The sequence below is a fragment of the Oncorhynchus masou genome, unplaced genomic scaffold, assembly GCF_036934945.1.
Source record: "Oncorhynchus masou masou isolate Uvic2021 unplaced genomic scaffold, UVic_Omas_1.1 unplaced_scaffold_1013, whole genome shotgun sequence".
NCBI classification, from domain to species: domain Eukaryota; kingdom Metazoa; phylum Chordata; class Actinopteri; order Salmoniformes; family Salmonidae; genus Oncorhynchus; species Oncorhynchus masou.
The window spans coordinates 152,021-167,079 of NW_026999833.1; the positions used below are offsets into that span (position 1 = coordinate 152,021).

General features: G+C 49.4%; 1 protein-coding gene across 1 annotated transcript in view; it reads right to left on the reverse strand.

The window, feature by feature from the left end:
• Positions 1 to 2,290: 2,290 nt before the first annotated feature.
• LOC135528677 (adhesion G protein-coupled receptor B3-like) overlaps positions 2,291 to 15,059 on the reverse strand; it is a 48,867-nt gene continuing 36,098 nt past the window's right edge. The window contains exons 7-9 of the mRNA XM_064957791.1: positions 13,483 to 13,518; positions 12,437 to 12,541; positions 2,291 to 3,632 (exon numbers count right to left, since the gene is read on the reverse strand). Coding sequence (XP_064813863.1) covers positions 3,444 to 3,632; positions 12,437 to 12,541; positions 13,483 to 13,518 — 330 coding nt within the window. The 3' untranslated portion in view covers positions 2,291 to 3,443. The remainder of the gene's footprint in view (positions 3,633 to 12,436; positions 12,542 to 13,482; positions 13,519 to 15,059) is intronic.

The window sequence follows — 15,059 nt, forward strand, 5'->3', positions numbered from 1 at the left end:
AGTGCTGGGCCAGTAACCAGCAGGTAGCCTAGTGGTTAGAGTGCTGGGCCAGTAACCAGCAGATAGGTAGCCTAGTGGTTAGAGTGCTGGGCCAGTAACCAGCAGATAGATAGCCTAGTGGTTAGAGCGTTGGGCCAGTAACCAGCAGGTAGGTAGCCTAGTGGTTAGAGTGCTGGGCCAGTAACCAGCAGATAGGTAGCCTAGTGGTTAGAGTGCTGGGCCAGTAACCAGCAGATAGGTAGCCTAGTGGTTAGAGCGCTGGGCCAGTAACCAGCAGATAGGTAGCCTAGTGGTTAGAGCGTTGGGCCAGTAACCAGCAGATAGGTAGCCTAGTGGTTAGAGAGTTGGGCCAGTAACCAGCAGGTAGGTAGCCTAGTGGTTAGAGCGTTGGGCCAGTAACCAGCAGATAGGTAGACTAGTGGTTAGAGCGTTGGGCCAGTAACCAGCAGATAAGTAGCCTAGTGGTTAGAGAGTTGGGCCAGTAACCAGCAGGTAGGTAGCCTAGTGGTTAGAGAGTTGGGCCAGTAACCAGCAGATAGGTAGACTAGTGGTTAGAGCGTTGGGCCAGTAACCAGCAGATAGGTAGCCTAGTGGTTAGAGAGTTGGGCCAGTAACCAGCAGATAGGTAGACTAGTGGTTAGAGAGTTGGGCCAGTAACCAGCAGATAGGTAGACTAGTGGTTAGAGCGTTGGGCCAGTAACCAGCAGATAAGTAGCCTAGTGGTTAGAGAGTTGGGCCAGTAACCAGCAGATAGGTAGACTAGTGGTTAGAGCGTTGGGCCAGTAACCAGCAGATAGGTAGACTAGTGGTTAGAGAGTTGGGCCAGTAACCAGAAGGCTGCTGGGTCGGAGCCCCTAGCTGACAAGGTAAAAATCTGTCTTTCTGCCACTGAGCAAGGCAGTTAACCCACTGTTTCCTGGGCGCTGAAGACGTGGATGTTGACTAAGGCAGCCCCCCCCCCCGCACCACTCTGATTCGGGGGGGTTGGGTTAAATGCAGAAGACACATTTCAGTTGAATACATTCAGTTGGACAACTGACGAGGTATCCCCATTTCCAAGTCTCCGCTAACGCTGGGAACTTTGCCTTTACATTTCTATCATGCTGAACTTCCACGATATGGATGGAATATTGTATGAAGTGTAAGCCTAACTTCTTTCATTTCACATGTAGGTTCTGTTCATTCTGGTCGTTCTGTCCAACCTAATGTGGGTTTGTTAATGGAAGGTCAAAAACAAAGCAAAAATGGCAGAACCAGATGCAATACATCTTAATAAGCCTTGTTTACACCTTGCACTAGCATGTAGGTTTCGTGATCTGATCAATATGATACCCATCACTATCTGATCAAGGTTTGTCGCATCTACACATGGTATTAAAATGTCTCTGATCCATCCACAGTGTCTGCAATGTAAACAGGTATACTTGTATGTAAATTATTTCACAAATAGTTTTTCAAAATAAGATACATGCATTTGTTTTAAGACATGTTGTGCCATAAGTCAATCATGCCACCTGTCAATGATTTCAGATCTGTCTACACTTGTAAGATATCCAGACACAATGTACCCCGACTGCCTCTGGAATTGGTCAGGAAGATCTGATCACAAGAAGATCACAATGAGTCTTTATAATGTCTACACCTGTCAAAAGATTTGGGCAAAATCAGAATGTGGAAAAGATCAGAACAAAGGACACATGGGGCGGCAGGGTAGCCTAGTGGTTAGAGCGTTGGACTAGTAACCGGAAGGGTGCATGCTCAAACCCCTGAGCTGACAAGATACGAATCTGTCCTCCTGCCCCTGAACAAGCAGAACGACACACTGTTCCTAGGCCGTCATTGAAAATAAGAATTTGTTCTTAACTGACTTGCCTAGTTAAATAAAAAATGTTAGCACAAGGTATAAACGGGGCTTCTGAGGAGAACCTGTTGGTTTAAAGAGCAATACATCTGACAAAGGCATGACCACCAGATAGACTTGACACGTTCTCTGAAGCAGTATGAACATGGCTTCTGAGGAGAACCTGTTGGTTTAAAGAGCAATACATCTGACAAAGGCATGACCACCAGATAGACTTGACACGTTCTCTGAAGCAGTATGAACATGGCTTCTGAGGAGAACCTGTTGGTTTAAAGAGCAATACATCTGACAAAGGCATGACCACCAGATAGACTTGACACGTTCTCTGAAGCAGTATGAACATGGCTTCTGAGGAGAACCTGTTGGTTTAAAGAGCAATACATCTGACAAAGGCATGACCACCAGATAGACTTGACACGTTCTCTGAAGCAGTACGAACATATTTCCTCTTTTATTTACATTCCTTGTTCAAATGTTAACATTTTATAACGCTATAACGCTTGATCAAGTTGGCATTTTTTTCTCATTAAAATAAATTGGCACAAGTAAAACATATGTAGACAAAAGTTTATTTACACCATACAACATTTTTCATTTTTAAATATTTTATACAGGGCTGCAGATGAGAGAGTTTTAGCCGAGATTCTTCAAGCAAGATTCTGCAGTATTAAAGTTTGTGAAATATATTATTCATATAAAAGTGAGTATTACCTTTATTGCATTTAAAGCAATGAAGAATGTAGCTTTGACAAACATTCATTTTTATATGACAGAAAAATCCTCTTTGCCTGCCACTCTCGCTCATATATATTTTTTATATTATAAAGTAAAAAGTATAGTAATGGCCAAACAGACTTGTTATAAACTTTTTAAAAACCTGCATAAATATATACATTGTGCTTCCAGGGTCCAGTTTTGTGAAATATAAAACTGGACCCAACGAAGCTGGGATTGACATTGTATTATGTCTTCATTTAGCTTTTGAGGTTTATTCATCTAGAAAGATTTTCACCTTTTTGAAACCAATTCTTCTTACCATGGGTACTCTGAAACACATGATGGTAAATATTGTACACCCACCTGGCTGGCCCGCTGCACTAAGTACACTAGTGAGAATACAAAAAGTAACACTGATGATTTTTGTTGTATTTTTTGTTGTATTTTTTTCCTCCTGTCCTCTGTGTTTTCTTCTTAAATGGTATTGGCACATCATGTCCTTGTCATCCTCCTTTAGAATCCAGATATGTACTAGGCCAAGGCTGTTAGGACAGTCTGTCCATTTTTTCAGTGCAAAATACATCCTTTCCCCTTTCCTCCATGTCCTGGTTATCATTTTTCTCCTGGTTTTCCTCTTCCTGGTTTTTACTTCCTGGAAGTCTCCTTCCTGGTGTCCATCCAAAATGTCACCCTATTCCCTATATAGTGCACTACTTTTGACCAGAGCCCTATTAGTCCTGTTCAAAAGAGCCCTTTGGGTACTGGTGAAAAAGAGGCCTATAGGACCTGGTCATAAGTAGTGCACTTCATTGGGAATAGGGTGCCATTTTGGACTCATTTCCTGGTTTGTTTAGATCAGATCAGATCAGACCTCTGTCTGGAAGTCTCCTTCCTGGACGTCTAAGGGGAGATTGACACACTTCTCCCACTCTGCTGCGGTCATCTCCAGAGAGTCCTTGGGGTCAGGGTCTAGTGCATTCATACTGGCGTAGTTCTGGTACTCGCAGGCTGGGTTGTAGCTCTCCCAGGGGTTCTTGTTGGCCATGGCCTTGTCCTTGGGAGGACAGGGACAGGGACAGGTTAGCAGCAGATATGGACAGGGACATAGCAGGACATAGCAGGTAGCATGCCTTACAGTCACTAAACATGGTTCACTATAAATTGTTACTATATGTTATACCACATGTACTTTATATGTAATATATAGGATAGGGTCAGGGATATATACATACAGGGATATGTGAGGGTTATTAATTAGAAGGGAGCATGCCTCACTGTCACTGGTTACAGTTCTTCTTCTTAAACATTGGGTAACATTGGTTGATAATAACTTTAATGAATAAGCATGAATAAACTGTTTATAAATACATTTGAATTTCATCACTTTAAAACATTTATAAACATTAATATGAAAGTTATAATGGATTATCCATGAAAGTTATTATAAAGTGTAGCAAAACAATGGATTATGCAGAGACTTTGAATCGTGCTGTAGTGCCTCTATGCATTGATCACCTCAACTAATGTTCTGGTAGAGCATATTAATGGTGTAATGGTTCTATGAGAAGTGTAAGTGACAAAAGGTAATGGTAAGTATCTCAACTGTGAATAATATGGTTAGATTATATCATGGAAGAAATCAAATGAATAGTGTGTTCCCTTACAGCTGAATAACGGTGAAGAGGGACCAGAGGACGAGCTTCCACTGTGTCTGACTGTGTGCCGTTCTGTTCCCATAATCTGGATGTACTCTCACTGACACTCACAAAGAGACTAGTAGGGAGTCAAATAGGACAGCGAGCTATCAGAGCTGTTACTATGCAGTCAGGGAACACACAATGGTCACTAATGTTGTCTGTAGCTCTGGAGCCTGCCAGCTATTCAGCCAGCCTAGCCAGCACTGCAGTACATTTAATCTGCCAGCCTAGCCAGCACTGCAGTACATTTAATCTGCCAGCCTAGCCAGCACTGCAGTACATTTAATCAGCCAGCCTAGCCAGCACTGCAGTACATTTAATCAGCCAGCCTAGCCAGCACTGCAGTACATTTAATCAGCCAGCCTAGCCAGCACTGCAGTACATTTAATCAGCCAGCCTAGCCAGCACTGCAGTACATTTAATCAGCCAGCCTAGCCAGCCAGCACTGCAGTACATTTAATCAGCCAGCCTAGCCAGCACTGCAGTACATTTAATCAGCCAGCCTAGCCAGCACTGCAGTACATTTAATCAGCCAGCCTAGCCAGCACTGCAGTACATTTAATCAGCCAGCCTAGCCAGCACTGCAGTACATTTAATCAGCCAGCCTAGCCAGCACTGCAGTACATTTAATCAGCCAGCCTAGCCAGCACTGCAGTACATTTAATCAGCCAGCCATTTAATCAGCCAGCCAGCACTGTAGTACATTTAATCAGCCAGCCTAGCCAGCACTGCAGTACATTTAATCAGCCAGCCTAGCCAGCACTGCAGTACATTTAATCAGCCAGCCCAGCCTGCACTGCAGTACATTTATTATAGAAGAAAAAAAGAAAACAAAGGGATGTAGTTTTCTATATAAATGTCCTTGTGGTGGTTACTAAGCAACAAGCAGAGAATTACACTGTGCAGTGGGGCTGATTGAAATGAGAGAAGAGAGAGAAGATTACATGACATGGCAGGCCGAGGGGCTAACTGCCTGCCTGCTACTTGCAGCAGAGCTGACACTATTTCACACAACAATAGGCCTGAGTGTGTTTTGGTCAACAGGCCAATTTCCCAGGTTACAGTGCAGAAAGCAATGCAGAAAGCATTCACTCAGTAGTGATCAATCCTGAATGACCATGTCTGGTCTCTTGAATGATACACATCTGGATTTGAATGGATGAACACTAATTTGCTGGGTGGTGGTAAAGAGAGCCAAGCAAGATCCTTTTCTCGATTCCTTGCATCCTTGTCCGAGTGGAGGGACCTTGGACCTTCTCCTTCAATATGGTTGAGAAGTAGGCCTGCTAGGTATAGGGCCATGTCACTGAACCCCCCCACCAGTAGCAGCTGGCAGGCCTGAGGTATGGCCATGTCACTGAACCCCATCACCAGAGCAGCTGGCAGGCCTGCTAGGTATAGGGCCATGTACATGAACCCCCCACCAGTAGCAGCTGGCAGGCCTGCTAGGTATAGGGCCATGTCACTGAACCCCCCACCAGTAGCAGCTGACAGGCCTGCTAGGTATAGGGCCATGTCACTGAACCCCCTCACCAGTAGCAGCTGGCAGGCCTGCTAGGTATAGGGCCATGTCACTGAACCCCATCACCAGTAGCAGCTGGCAGGCCTGTTAGGTATAGGGCCATGTCACTGATCACCAGTAGCAGCTGGCAGGCCTGCTAGGTATAGGGCCATGTCACTGAACCCCATCACCAGTAGCAGCTGACAGGCCTGTTAGGTATAGGGCCATGTCACTGAACCCCATCACCAGTAGCAGCTGGCAGGCCTGCTAGGTATAGGGCCATGTCACTGAACCCCCTCACCAGTAGCAGCTGGCAGGCCTGCTAGGTATAGGACCATGTCACTGAACCCCATCACCAGTAGCAGCTGGCAGGCCTGCTAGGTATAGGGCCATGTCACTGAACCCCATCACCAGTAGCAGCTGACAGGCCTGCTAGGTATAGGGCCATGTCACTGAACCCCATCACCAGTAGCATCTGGCAGGCCTGCTAGGTATAGGGCCATGTCACTGAACCCCCTCACCAGTAGCAGCTGGCAGGCCTGCTAGGTATAGGGCCATGTCACTGAACCCCCTCACCAGTAGCAGCTGGCAGGCCTGCTAGGTATAGGGCCATGTCACTGAACCCCCACCAGTAGCAGCTGACAGGCCTGCTAGGTATAGGGCCATGTCACTGAACCCCTCACCAGTAGCAGCTGGCAGGCCTGTTAGGTATAGGGCCATGTCACTGAACCCCTCACCAGTAGCAGCTGGCAGGCCTGCTAGGTATAGGGCCATGTCACTGAACCCCTCACCAGTAGCAGCTGACAGGCCTGCTAGGTATAGGGCCATGTCACTGAACCCCTCACCAGTAGCAGCTGGCAGGCCTGCTAGGTATAGGGCCATGTCACTGAACCCCCCACCAGTAGCAGCTGGCAGGCCTGCTAGGTATAGGGCCATGTCACTGAACCCCCCACCAGTAGCAGCTGGCAGGCCTGCTAGGTATAGGGCCATGTCACTGAACCCCATCACCAGTAGCAGCTGACAGGCCTGCTAGGTATAGGGCCATGTCACTGAACCCCCCACCAGTAGCAGCTGACAGGCCTGCTAGGTATAGGGCCATGTCACTGAACCCCCCACCAGTAGCAGCTGGCAGGCCTGCTAGGTATAGGGCCATGTCACTGAACCCCCTCACCAGTAGCAGCTGGCAGGCCTGCTAGGTATAGGGCCATGTCACTGAACCCCCTCACCAGTAGCAGCTGACAGGCCTGTTAGGTATAGGACCATGTCACTGAACCCCCTCACCAGTAGCAGCTGACAGGCCTGCTAGGTATAGGACCATGTCACTGAACCCCCTCACCAGTAGCATCTGACAGGCCTGTTAGGTATAGGGCCATGTCACTGAACCCCATCACCAGTAGCAGCTGACAGGCCTGCTAGGTATAGGACCATGTCACTGAACCCCCTCACCAGTAGCATCTGACAGGCCTGTTAGGTATAGGGCCATGTCACTGAACCCCCTCACCAGTAGCAGCTGACAGGCCTGTTAGGTATAGGACCATGTCACTGAACCCCCTCACCAGTAGCATCTGACAGGCCTGTTAGGTATAGGGCCATGTCACTGAACCCCATCACCAGTAGCAGCTGGCAGGCCTGCTAGGTATAGGGCCATGTCACTGAACCCCCTCACCAGTAGCAGCTGACAGGCCTGCTAGGTATAGGGCCATGTCACTGAACCCCATCACCAGTAGCAGCTGACAGGCCTGTTAGGTATAGGGCCATGTCACTGAACCCCATCACCAGTAGCAGCTGGCAGGCCTGCTAGGTATAGGGCCATGTCACTGAACCCCATCACCAGTAGCAGCTGGCAGGCCTGCTAGGTATAGGGCCATGTCACTGAACCCCATCACCAGTAGCAGCTGGCAGGCCTGCTAGGTATAGGGCCATGTCACTGAACCCCCCCACCAGTAGCATCTGACAGGCCTGTTAGGTATAGGGCCATGTCACTGAACCCCATCACCAGTAGCAGCTGGCAGGCCTGCTAGGTATAGGACCATGTCACTGAACCCCATCACCAGTAGCATCTGACAGGCCTGCTAGGTATAGGGCCATGTCACTGAACCCCTCACCAGTAGCAGCTGGTAGGCCTGTTAGGTATAGGGCCATGTCACTGAACCCCATCACCAGTAGCAGCTGGTAGGCCTGTTAGGTATAGGGCCATGTCACTGAACCCCCTCACCAGTAGCAGCTGGCAGGCCTGCTAGGTATAGGGCCATGTCACTGAACCCCCTCACCAGTAGCAGCAGGCCTGCTAGGTATAGGGCCATGTCACTGAACCCCATCACCAGTAGCAGCTGACAGGCCTGCTAGGTATAGGGCCATGTCACTGAACCCCATCACCAGTAGCATCTGACAGGCCTGTTAGGTATAGGGCCATGTCACTGAACCCCTCACCAGTAGCAGCTGGCAGGCCTGCTAGGTATAGGGCCATGTCACTGAACCCCCTCACCAGTAGCAGCTGCAGGCCTGCTAGGTATAGGGCCATGTCACTGAACCCCCTCACCAGTAGCAGCTGACAGGCCTGCTAGGTATAGGGCCATGTCACTGAACCCCCCACCAGTAGCAGCTGGCAGGCCTGCTAGGTATAGGGCCATGTCACTGAACCCCCTCACCAGTAGCAGCTGGCAGGCCTGTTAGGTATAGGGCCATGTCACTGAACCCCCTCACCAGTAGCAGCTGGCAGGCCTGTTAGGTATAGGGCCATGTCACTGAACCCCCTCACCAGTAGCAGCTGGCAGGCCTGCTAGGTATAGGGCCATGTCACTGAACCCCCTCACCAGTAGCAGCTGGCAGGCCTGCTAGGTATAGGGCCATGTCACTGAACCCCCTCACCAGTAGCAGCTGGCAGGCCTGTTAGGTATAGGGCCATGTCACTGAACCCCCTCACCAGTAGCAGCTGGCAGGCCTGCTAGGTATAGGGCCATGTCACTGAACCCCATCACCAGTAGCAGCTGACAGGCCTGTTAGGTATAGGGCCATGTCACTGAACCCCATCACCAGTAGCAGCTGACAGGCCTGCTAGGTATAGGGCCATGTCACTGAACCCCATCACCAGTAGCAGCTGACAGGCCTGCTAGGTATAGGGCCATGTCACTGAACCCCATCACCAGTAGCAGCTGGCAGGCCTGCTAGGTATAGGGCCATGTCACTGAACCCCCTCACCAGTAGCAGCTGACAGGCCTGCTAGGTATAGGGCCATGTCACTGAACCCCCTCACCAGTAGCAGCTGGCAGGCCTGCTAGGTATAGGGCCATGTTGAACCCCATCACCAGTAGCAGCTGGCAGGCCTGCTAGGTATAGGGCCATGTCACTGAACCCCTCACCAGTAGCAGCTGGCAGGCCTGCTAGGTATAGGGCCATGTCACTGAACCCCATCACCAGTAGCAGCTGGCAGGCCTGCTAGGTATAGGGCCATGTCACTGAACCCCCTCACCAGTAGCAGCTGGCAGGCCTGCTAGGTATAGGGCCATGTCACTGAACCCCATCACCAGTAGCAGCTGGCAGGCCTGCTAGGTATAGGACCATGTCACTGAACCCCATCACCAGTAGCATCTGACAGGCCTGCTAGGTATAGGGCCATGTCACTGAACCCCCTCACCAGTAGCAGCTGGTAGGCCTGTTAGGTATAGGGCCATGTCACTGAACCCCATCACCAGTAGCAGCTGGCAGGCCTGCTAGGTATAGGGCCATGTCACTGAACCCCATCACCAGTAGCAGCTGGCAGGCCTGCTAGGTATAGGGCCATGTCACTGAACCCCATCACCAGTAGCAGCTGGCAGGCCTGCTAGGTATAGGGCCATGTCACTGAACCCCCTCACCAGTAGCAGCTGGCAGGCCTGCTAGGTATAGGGCCATGTCACTGAACCCCCTCACCAGTAGCAGCTGACAGGCCTGTTAGGTATAGGGCCATGTCACTGAACCCCTCACCAGTAGCAGCTGGCAGGCCTGCTAGGTATAGGGCCATGTCACTGAACCCCCCACCAGTAGCAGCTGGCAGGCCTGCTAGGTATAGGACCATGTCACTGAACCCCATCACCAGTAGCAGCTGGCAGGCCTGCTAGGTATAGGGCCATGTCACTGAACCCCTCACCAGTAGCAGCTGGCAGGCCTGCTAGGTATAGGGCCATGTCACTGAACCCCCTCACCAGTAGCAGCTGGCAGGCCTGCTAGGTATAGGGCCATGTCACTGAACCCCATCACCAGTAGCAGCTGGCAGGCCTGCTAGGTATAGGGCCATGTCACTGAACCCCCCACCAGTAGCAGCTGGCAGGCCTGCTAGGTATAGGACCATGTCACTGAACCCCATCACCAGTAGCAGCTGGCAGGCCTGCTAGGTATAGGGCCATGTCACTGAACCCCTCACCAGTAGCAGCTGACAGGCCTGCTAGGTATGCCATGTCACTGAACCCCCTCACCAGTAGCAGCTGGCAGGCCTGCTAGGTATAGGGCCATGTCACTGAACCCCATCACCAGTAGCAGCTGGCAGGCCTGCTAGGTATAGGGCCATGTCACTGAACCCCCTCACCAGTAGCATCTGACAGGCCTGCTAGGTATAGGGCCATGTCACTGAACCCCCTCACCAGTAGCAGCTGGCAGGCCTGTTAGGTATAGGGCCATGTCACTGAACCCCCTCACCAGTAGCAGCTGGCAGGCCTGCTAGGTATAGGGCCATGTCACTGAACCCCCTCACCAGTAGCAGCTGACAGGCCTGCTAGGTATAGGGCCATGTCACTGAACCCCATCACCAGTAGCAGCTGACAGGCCTGCTAGGTATAGGGCCATGTCACTGAACCCCTCACCAGTAGCAGCTGGCAGGCCTGCTAGGTATAGGGCCATGTCACTGAACCCCATCACCAGTAGCATCTGACAGGCCTGTTAGGTATAGGGCCATGTCACTGAACCCCGTCACCAGTAGCAGCTGGCAGGCCTGCTAGGTATAGGGCCATGTCACTGAACCCCCTCACCAGTAGCAGCTGACAGGCCTGTTAGGTATAGGGCCATGTCACTGAACCCCCTCACCAGTAGCAGCTGACAGGCCTGCTAGGTATAGGGCCATGTCACTGAACCCCCTCACCAGTAGCAGCTGGCAGGCCTGCTAGGTATAGGGCCATGTCACTGAACCCCATCACCAGTAGCAGCTGGCAGGCCTGCTAGGTATAGGGCCATGTCACTGAACCCCTCACCAGTAGCAGCTGACAGGCCTGTTAGGTATAGGGCCATGTCACTGAACCCCCTCACCAGTAGCAGCTGGCAGGCCTGCTAGGTATAGGGCCATGTCACTGAACCCCCACCAGTAGCAGCTGGCAGGCCTGCTAGGTATAGGGCCATGTCACTGAACCCCATCACCAGTAGCAGCTGACAGGCCTGCTAGGTATAGGGCCATGTCACTGAACCCCATCACCAGTAGCAGCTGGCAGGCCTGCTAGGTATAGGGCCATGTCACTGAACCCCATCACCAGTAGCATCTGACAGGCCTGTTAGGTATAGGGCCATGTCACTGAACCCCATCACCAGTAGCAGCTGGCAGGCCTGCTAGGTATAGGACCATGTCACTGAACCCCATCACCAGTAGCAGCTGACAGGCCTGCTAGGTATAGGGCCATGTCACTGAACCCCTCACCAGTAGCAAGGCCTGTTAGGTATAGGGCCATGTCACTGAACCCCATCACCAGTAGCAGCTGACAGGCCTGTTAGGTATAGGGCCATGTCACTGAACCCCCTCACCAGTAGCAGCTGGCAGGCCTGCTAGGTATAGGGCCATGTCACTGAACCCCATCACCAGTAGCAGCTGGCAGGCCTGCTAGGTATAGGACCATGTCACTGAACCCCATCACCAGTAGCAGCTGGCAGGCCTGCTAGGTATAGGGCCATGTCACTGAACCCCATCACCAGTAGCAGCTGGCAGGCCTGCTAGGTATAGGGCCATGTCACTGAACCCCCTCACCAGTAGCAGCTGGCAGGCCTGCTAGGTATAGGGCCATGTCACTGAACCCCTCACCAGTAGCAGCTGGCAGGCCTGCTAGGTATAGGGCCATGTCACTGAACCCCATCACCAGTAGCAGCTGGCAGGCCTGCTAGGTATAGGGCCATGTCACTGAACCCCATCACCAGTAGCAGCTGGCAGGCCTGCTAGGTATAGGGCCATGTCACTGAACCCCATCACCAGTAGCAGCTGACAGGCCTGCTAGGTATAGGGCCATGTCACTGAACCCCCTCACCAGTAGCAGCTGGCAGGCCTGCTAGGTATAGGGCCATGTCACTGAACCCCATCACCAGTAGCAGCTGGCAGGCCTGCTAGGTATAGGGCCATGTCACTGAACCCCCTCACCAGTAGCAGCTGGCAGGCCTGCTAGGTATAGGGCCATGTCACTGGATCTGTTCATTTGCTCAATGACTCACTACGTGTGTTGCTGAGCGAATGGACATCTAAAAAATACTATATATCCTGACTTTATCTTGTTTTGTACTCTAATTGGTCGACAACCACCAGCTTCAACCAATAACCCCACCTGGATCTTCTCCTGCTCTGTAATTGGTCTACAACAGACGACCGCTGACCAATCATCTCCCTCCTTCACCATTTCCTGTTACTGCTGATTTCCTGTTCCTGGTATTATTACTCACCATGCTGCCCATATTTGGTATGTCTTGAAATCGATCCAGGGTTTGAAATTTCTGATTCAGTTCTTGGAACAGCTCCATGTGTCTTTTCCTGGTGTGCATGACTTTCTGCAATGGCAAGTGGTTCGTTTTGGTTTGGAAATCAAAGCCAATAATAGGATGGAGATTATAATGCAATGAATTATCCTCTCCAACCAGTGCACCTTTCTGAATAGCATTTAATCTGCCACTGGTATTACGGCAAGCCTGTGACATATTAAAGGGGCCAATGTCTTTTAAGGATTTTTTTGCATATAATGTAAGCCAGTTGAGTAATTACATTTATGACCAATTTTATTATCAAATCTACCTTTTGCATTTATGCAGAATAGTCAGATGACACAAATTTGATGGAGAAATGGAATAAACCCACAAAAGTGCTGTGAGACATGTATGTCTTGGGCTGTCAGCCAATGTCATATTTACCATAGAAAAAGTGCAGAAGTCAGGTGTGAAATGTGCATGTGACCTCATAAAGCAAAACAGTTTTCAAATCAACTCATAGCCAATGGATGTATGTCGGAGATGGAGGGGAACTACATGAGCAGGGGAGATTTGCTGGCGGCCCTGTACGGGTTTAGATTGACAGCGTTGCTTTTACTTTAACTACGCCACACATCAATACATCTGTTATGTGTCAAAACCATGTTACTCCAATAAGCTTAAGTGCTACACAAGGTAGTAGTCAAATTAAAGGGTAGGGTAAACACAAATGCTCAGTGTAACAACAGTAGTAAATTAAAGGGTAGGGTAAACACAAATGCTCAGTGTAACAACAGTAGTAAATTAAAGGGTAGGGTAAACACAAATGCTCAGTGTAACAACAGTAGTAAATTAAAGGGTAGGGTAAACACAAATGCTCAGTGTAACAACAGTAGTAAATTAAAGGGTAGGGCAAACACAAATGCTCAGTGTAACAACAATAGTCAATTAAAGGGTAGGGCGAACACAAATGCTCAGTGCAACAAAAGCCTGAAGCATGCACTTGGCCAAACAGTAAGTTGACTTACTTCAAAGTCCAGATCTTGGTAGCGCGACTTTCTTCTCTGAAGACAAAAGAAACATATTGCGGATAATTAGACAGTCTGTTAACATGAGGGGTCATTAACTTCTGAATACTATAGAAATTATAATTATATTAATGAACACTAAATAAGATTCTAACCATGACAAAATAAGCCCATTTTATTTTACGGCAACAACGTGACGATCTTCTCACTTGAACACAGCTACACATTAATTCTGTATTTACCTCTGCCACAATTTCTCAGTGGAACATAACAACAAACAAAACCTTTATTTACTTAAACCAACACTTCAACAGTCTTCTCTTCTCCAGCCTACCTCTAAGGTTAAATCAACACTTCAACAGTCTTCTCCTCTCCAGCCTACCTCTAAGGTCAAATCAACACTTCAACAGTCTTCTCTTCTCCAGCCTACCTCTAAGGTTATCCAACACTTCAACAGTCTTCTCTTCTCCAGCCTACCTCTAAGGTTATCCAACCACTTCAACAGTCTTCTCTTCTCCAGCCTACCTCTAAGGTTATCCACCACTTCAACAGTCTTCTCTTCTCCAGCCTACCTCTAAGGTTATCCACCACTTCAACAGTCTTCTCTTCTCCAGCCTACCTCTAAGGTTATCCACCACTTCAACAGTCTTCTCTTCTCCAGCCTACCTCTAAGGTTATCCACCACTTCAACAGTCTTCTCTTCTCCAGCCTACCTCTAAGGTTATCCACCACTTCAACAGTCTTCTCTTCTCCAGCCTACCTCTAAGGTTATCCACCACTTCAACAGTCTTCTCTTCTCCAGCCTACCTCTAAGGTTATCCACCACTTCAACAGTCTTCTCTTCTCCAGCCTACCTCTAAGGTTATCCACCACTTCAACAGTCTTCTCTTCTCCAGCCTACCTCTAAGGTTATCCAACACTTCAACAGTCTTCTCTTCTCCAGCCTACCTCTAAGGTTATCCACCACTTCAACAGTCTTCTCCACTCCAGCCTACCTCTAAGGTTATCCAACACTTCAACAGTCTTCTCTTCTCCAGCCTACCTCTAAGGTTATCCAACACTTCAACAGTCTTCTCTTCTCCAGCCTACCTCTAAGGTTATCCACCACTTCAACAGTCTTCTCCACTCCAGCCTACCTCTAAGGTTATCCAACACTTCAACAGTCTTCTCTTCTCCAGCCTACCTCTAAGGTTATCCACCACTTCAACAGTCTTCTCTTCTCCAGCCTACCTCTAAGGTTATCCAACACTTCAACAGTCTTCTTCTCCAGCCTACCTCTAAGGTTATCCACCACTTCAACAGTCTTCTCTTCTCCAGCCTACCTCTAAGGTTATCCACCACTTCAACAGTCTTCTCTTCTCCAGCCTACCTCTAAGGTTATCCACCACTTCAACAGTCTTCTCTTCTCCAGCCTACCTCTAAGGTTATCCACCACTTCAACAGTCTTCTCTTCTCCAGCCTACCTCTAAGGTTAAATCCAACACTTCAACAGTCTTCTCCACTCCAGCCTACCTCTAAGGTTATCCACCACTTCAACAGTCTTCTCTTCTCCAGCCTACCTCTAAGGTTATCCAACA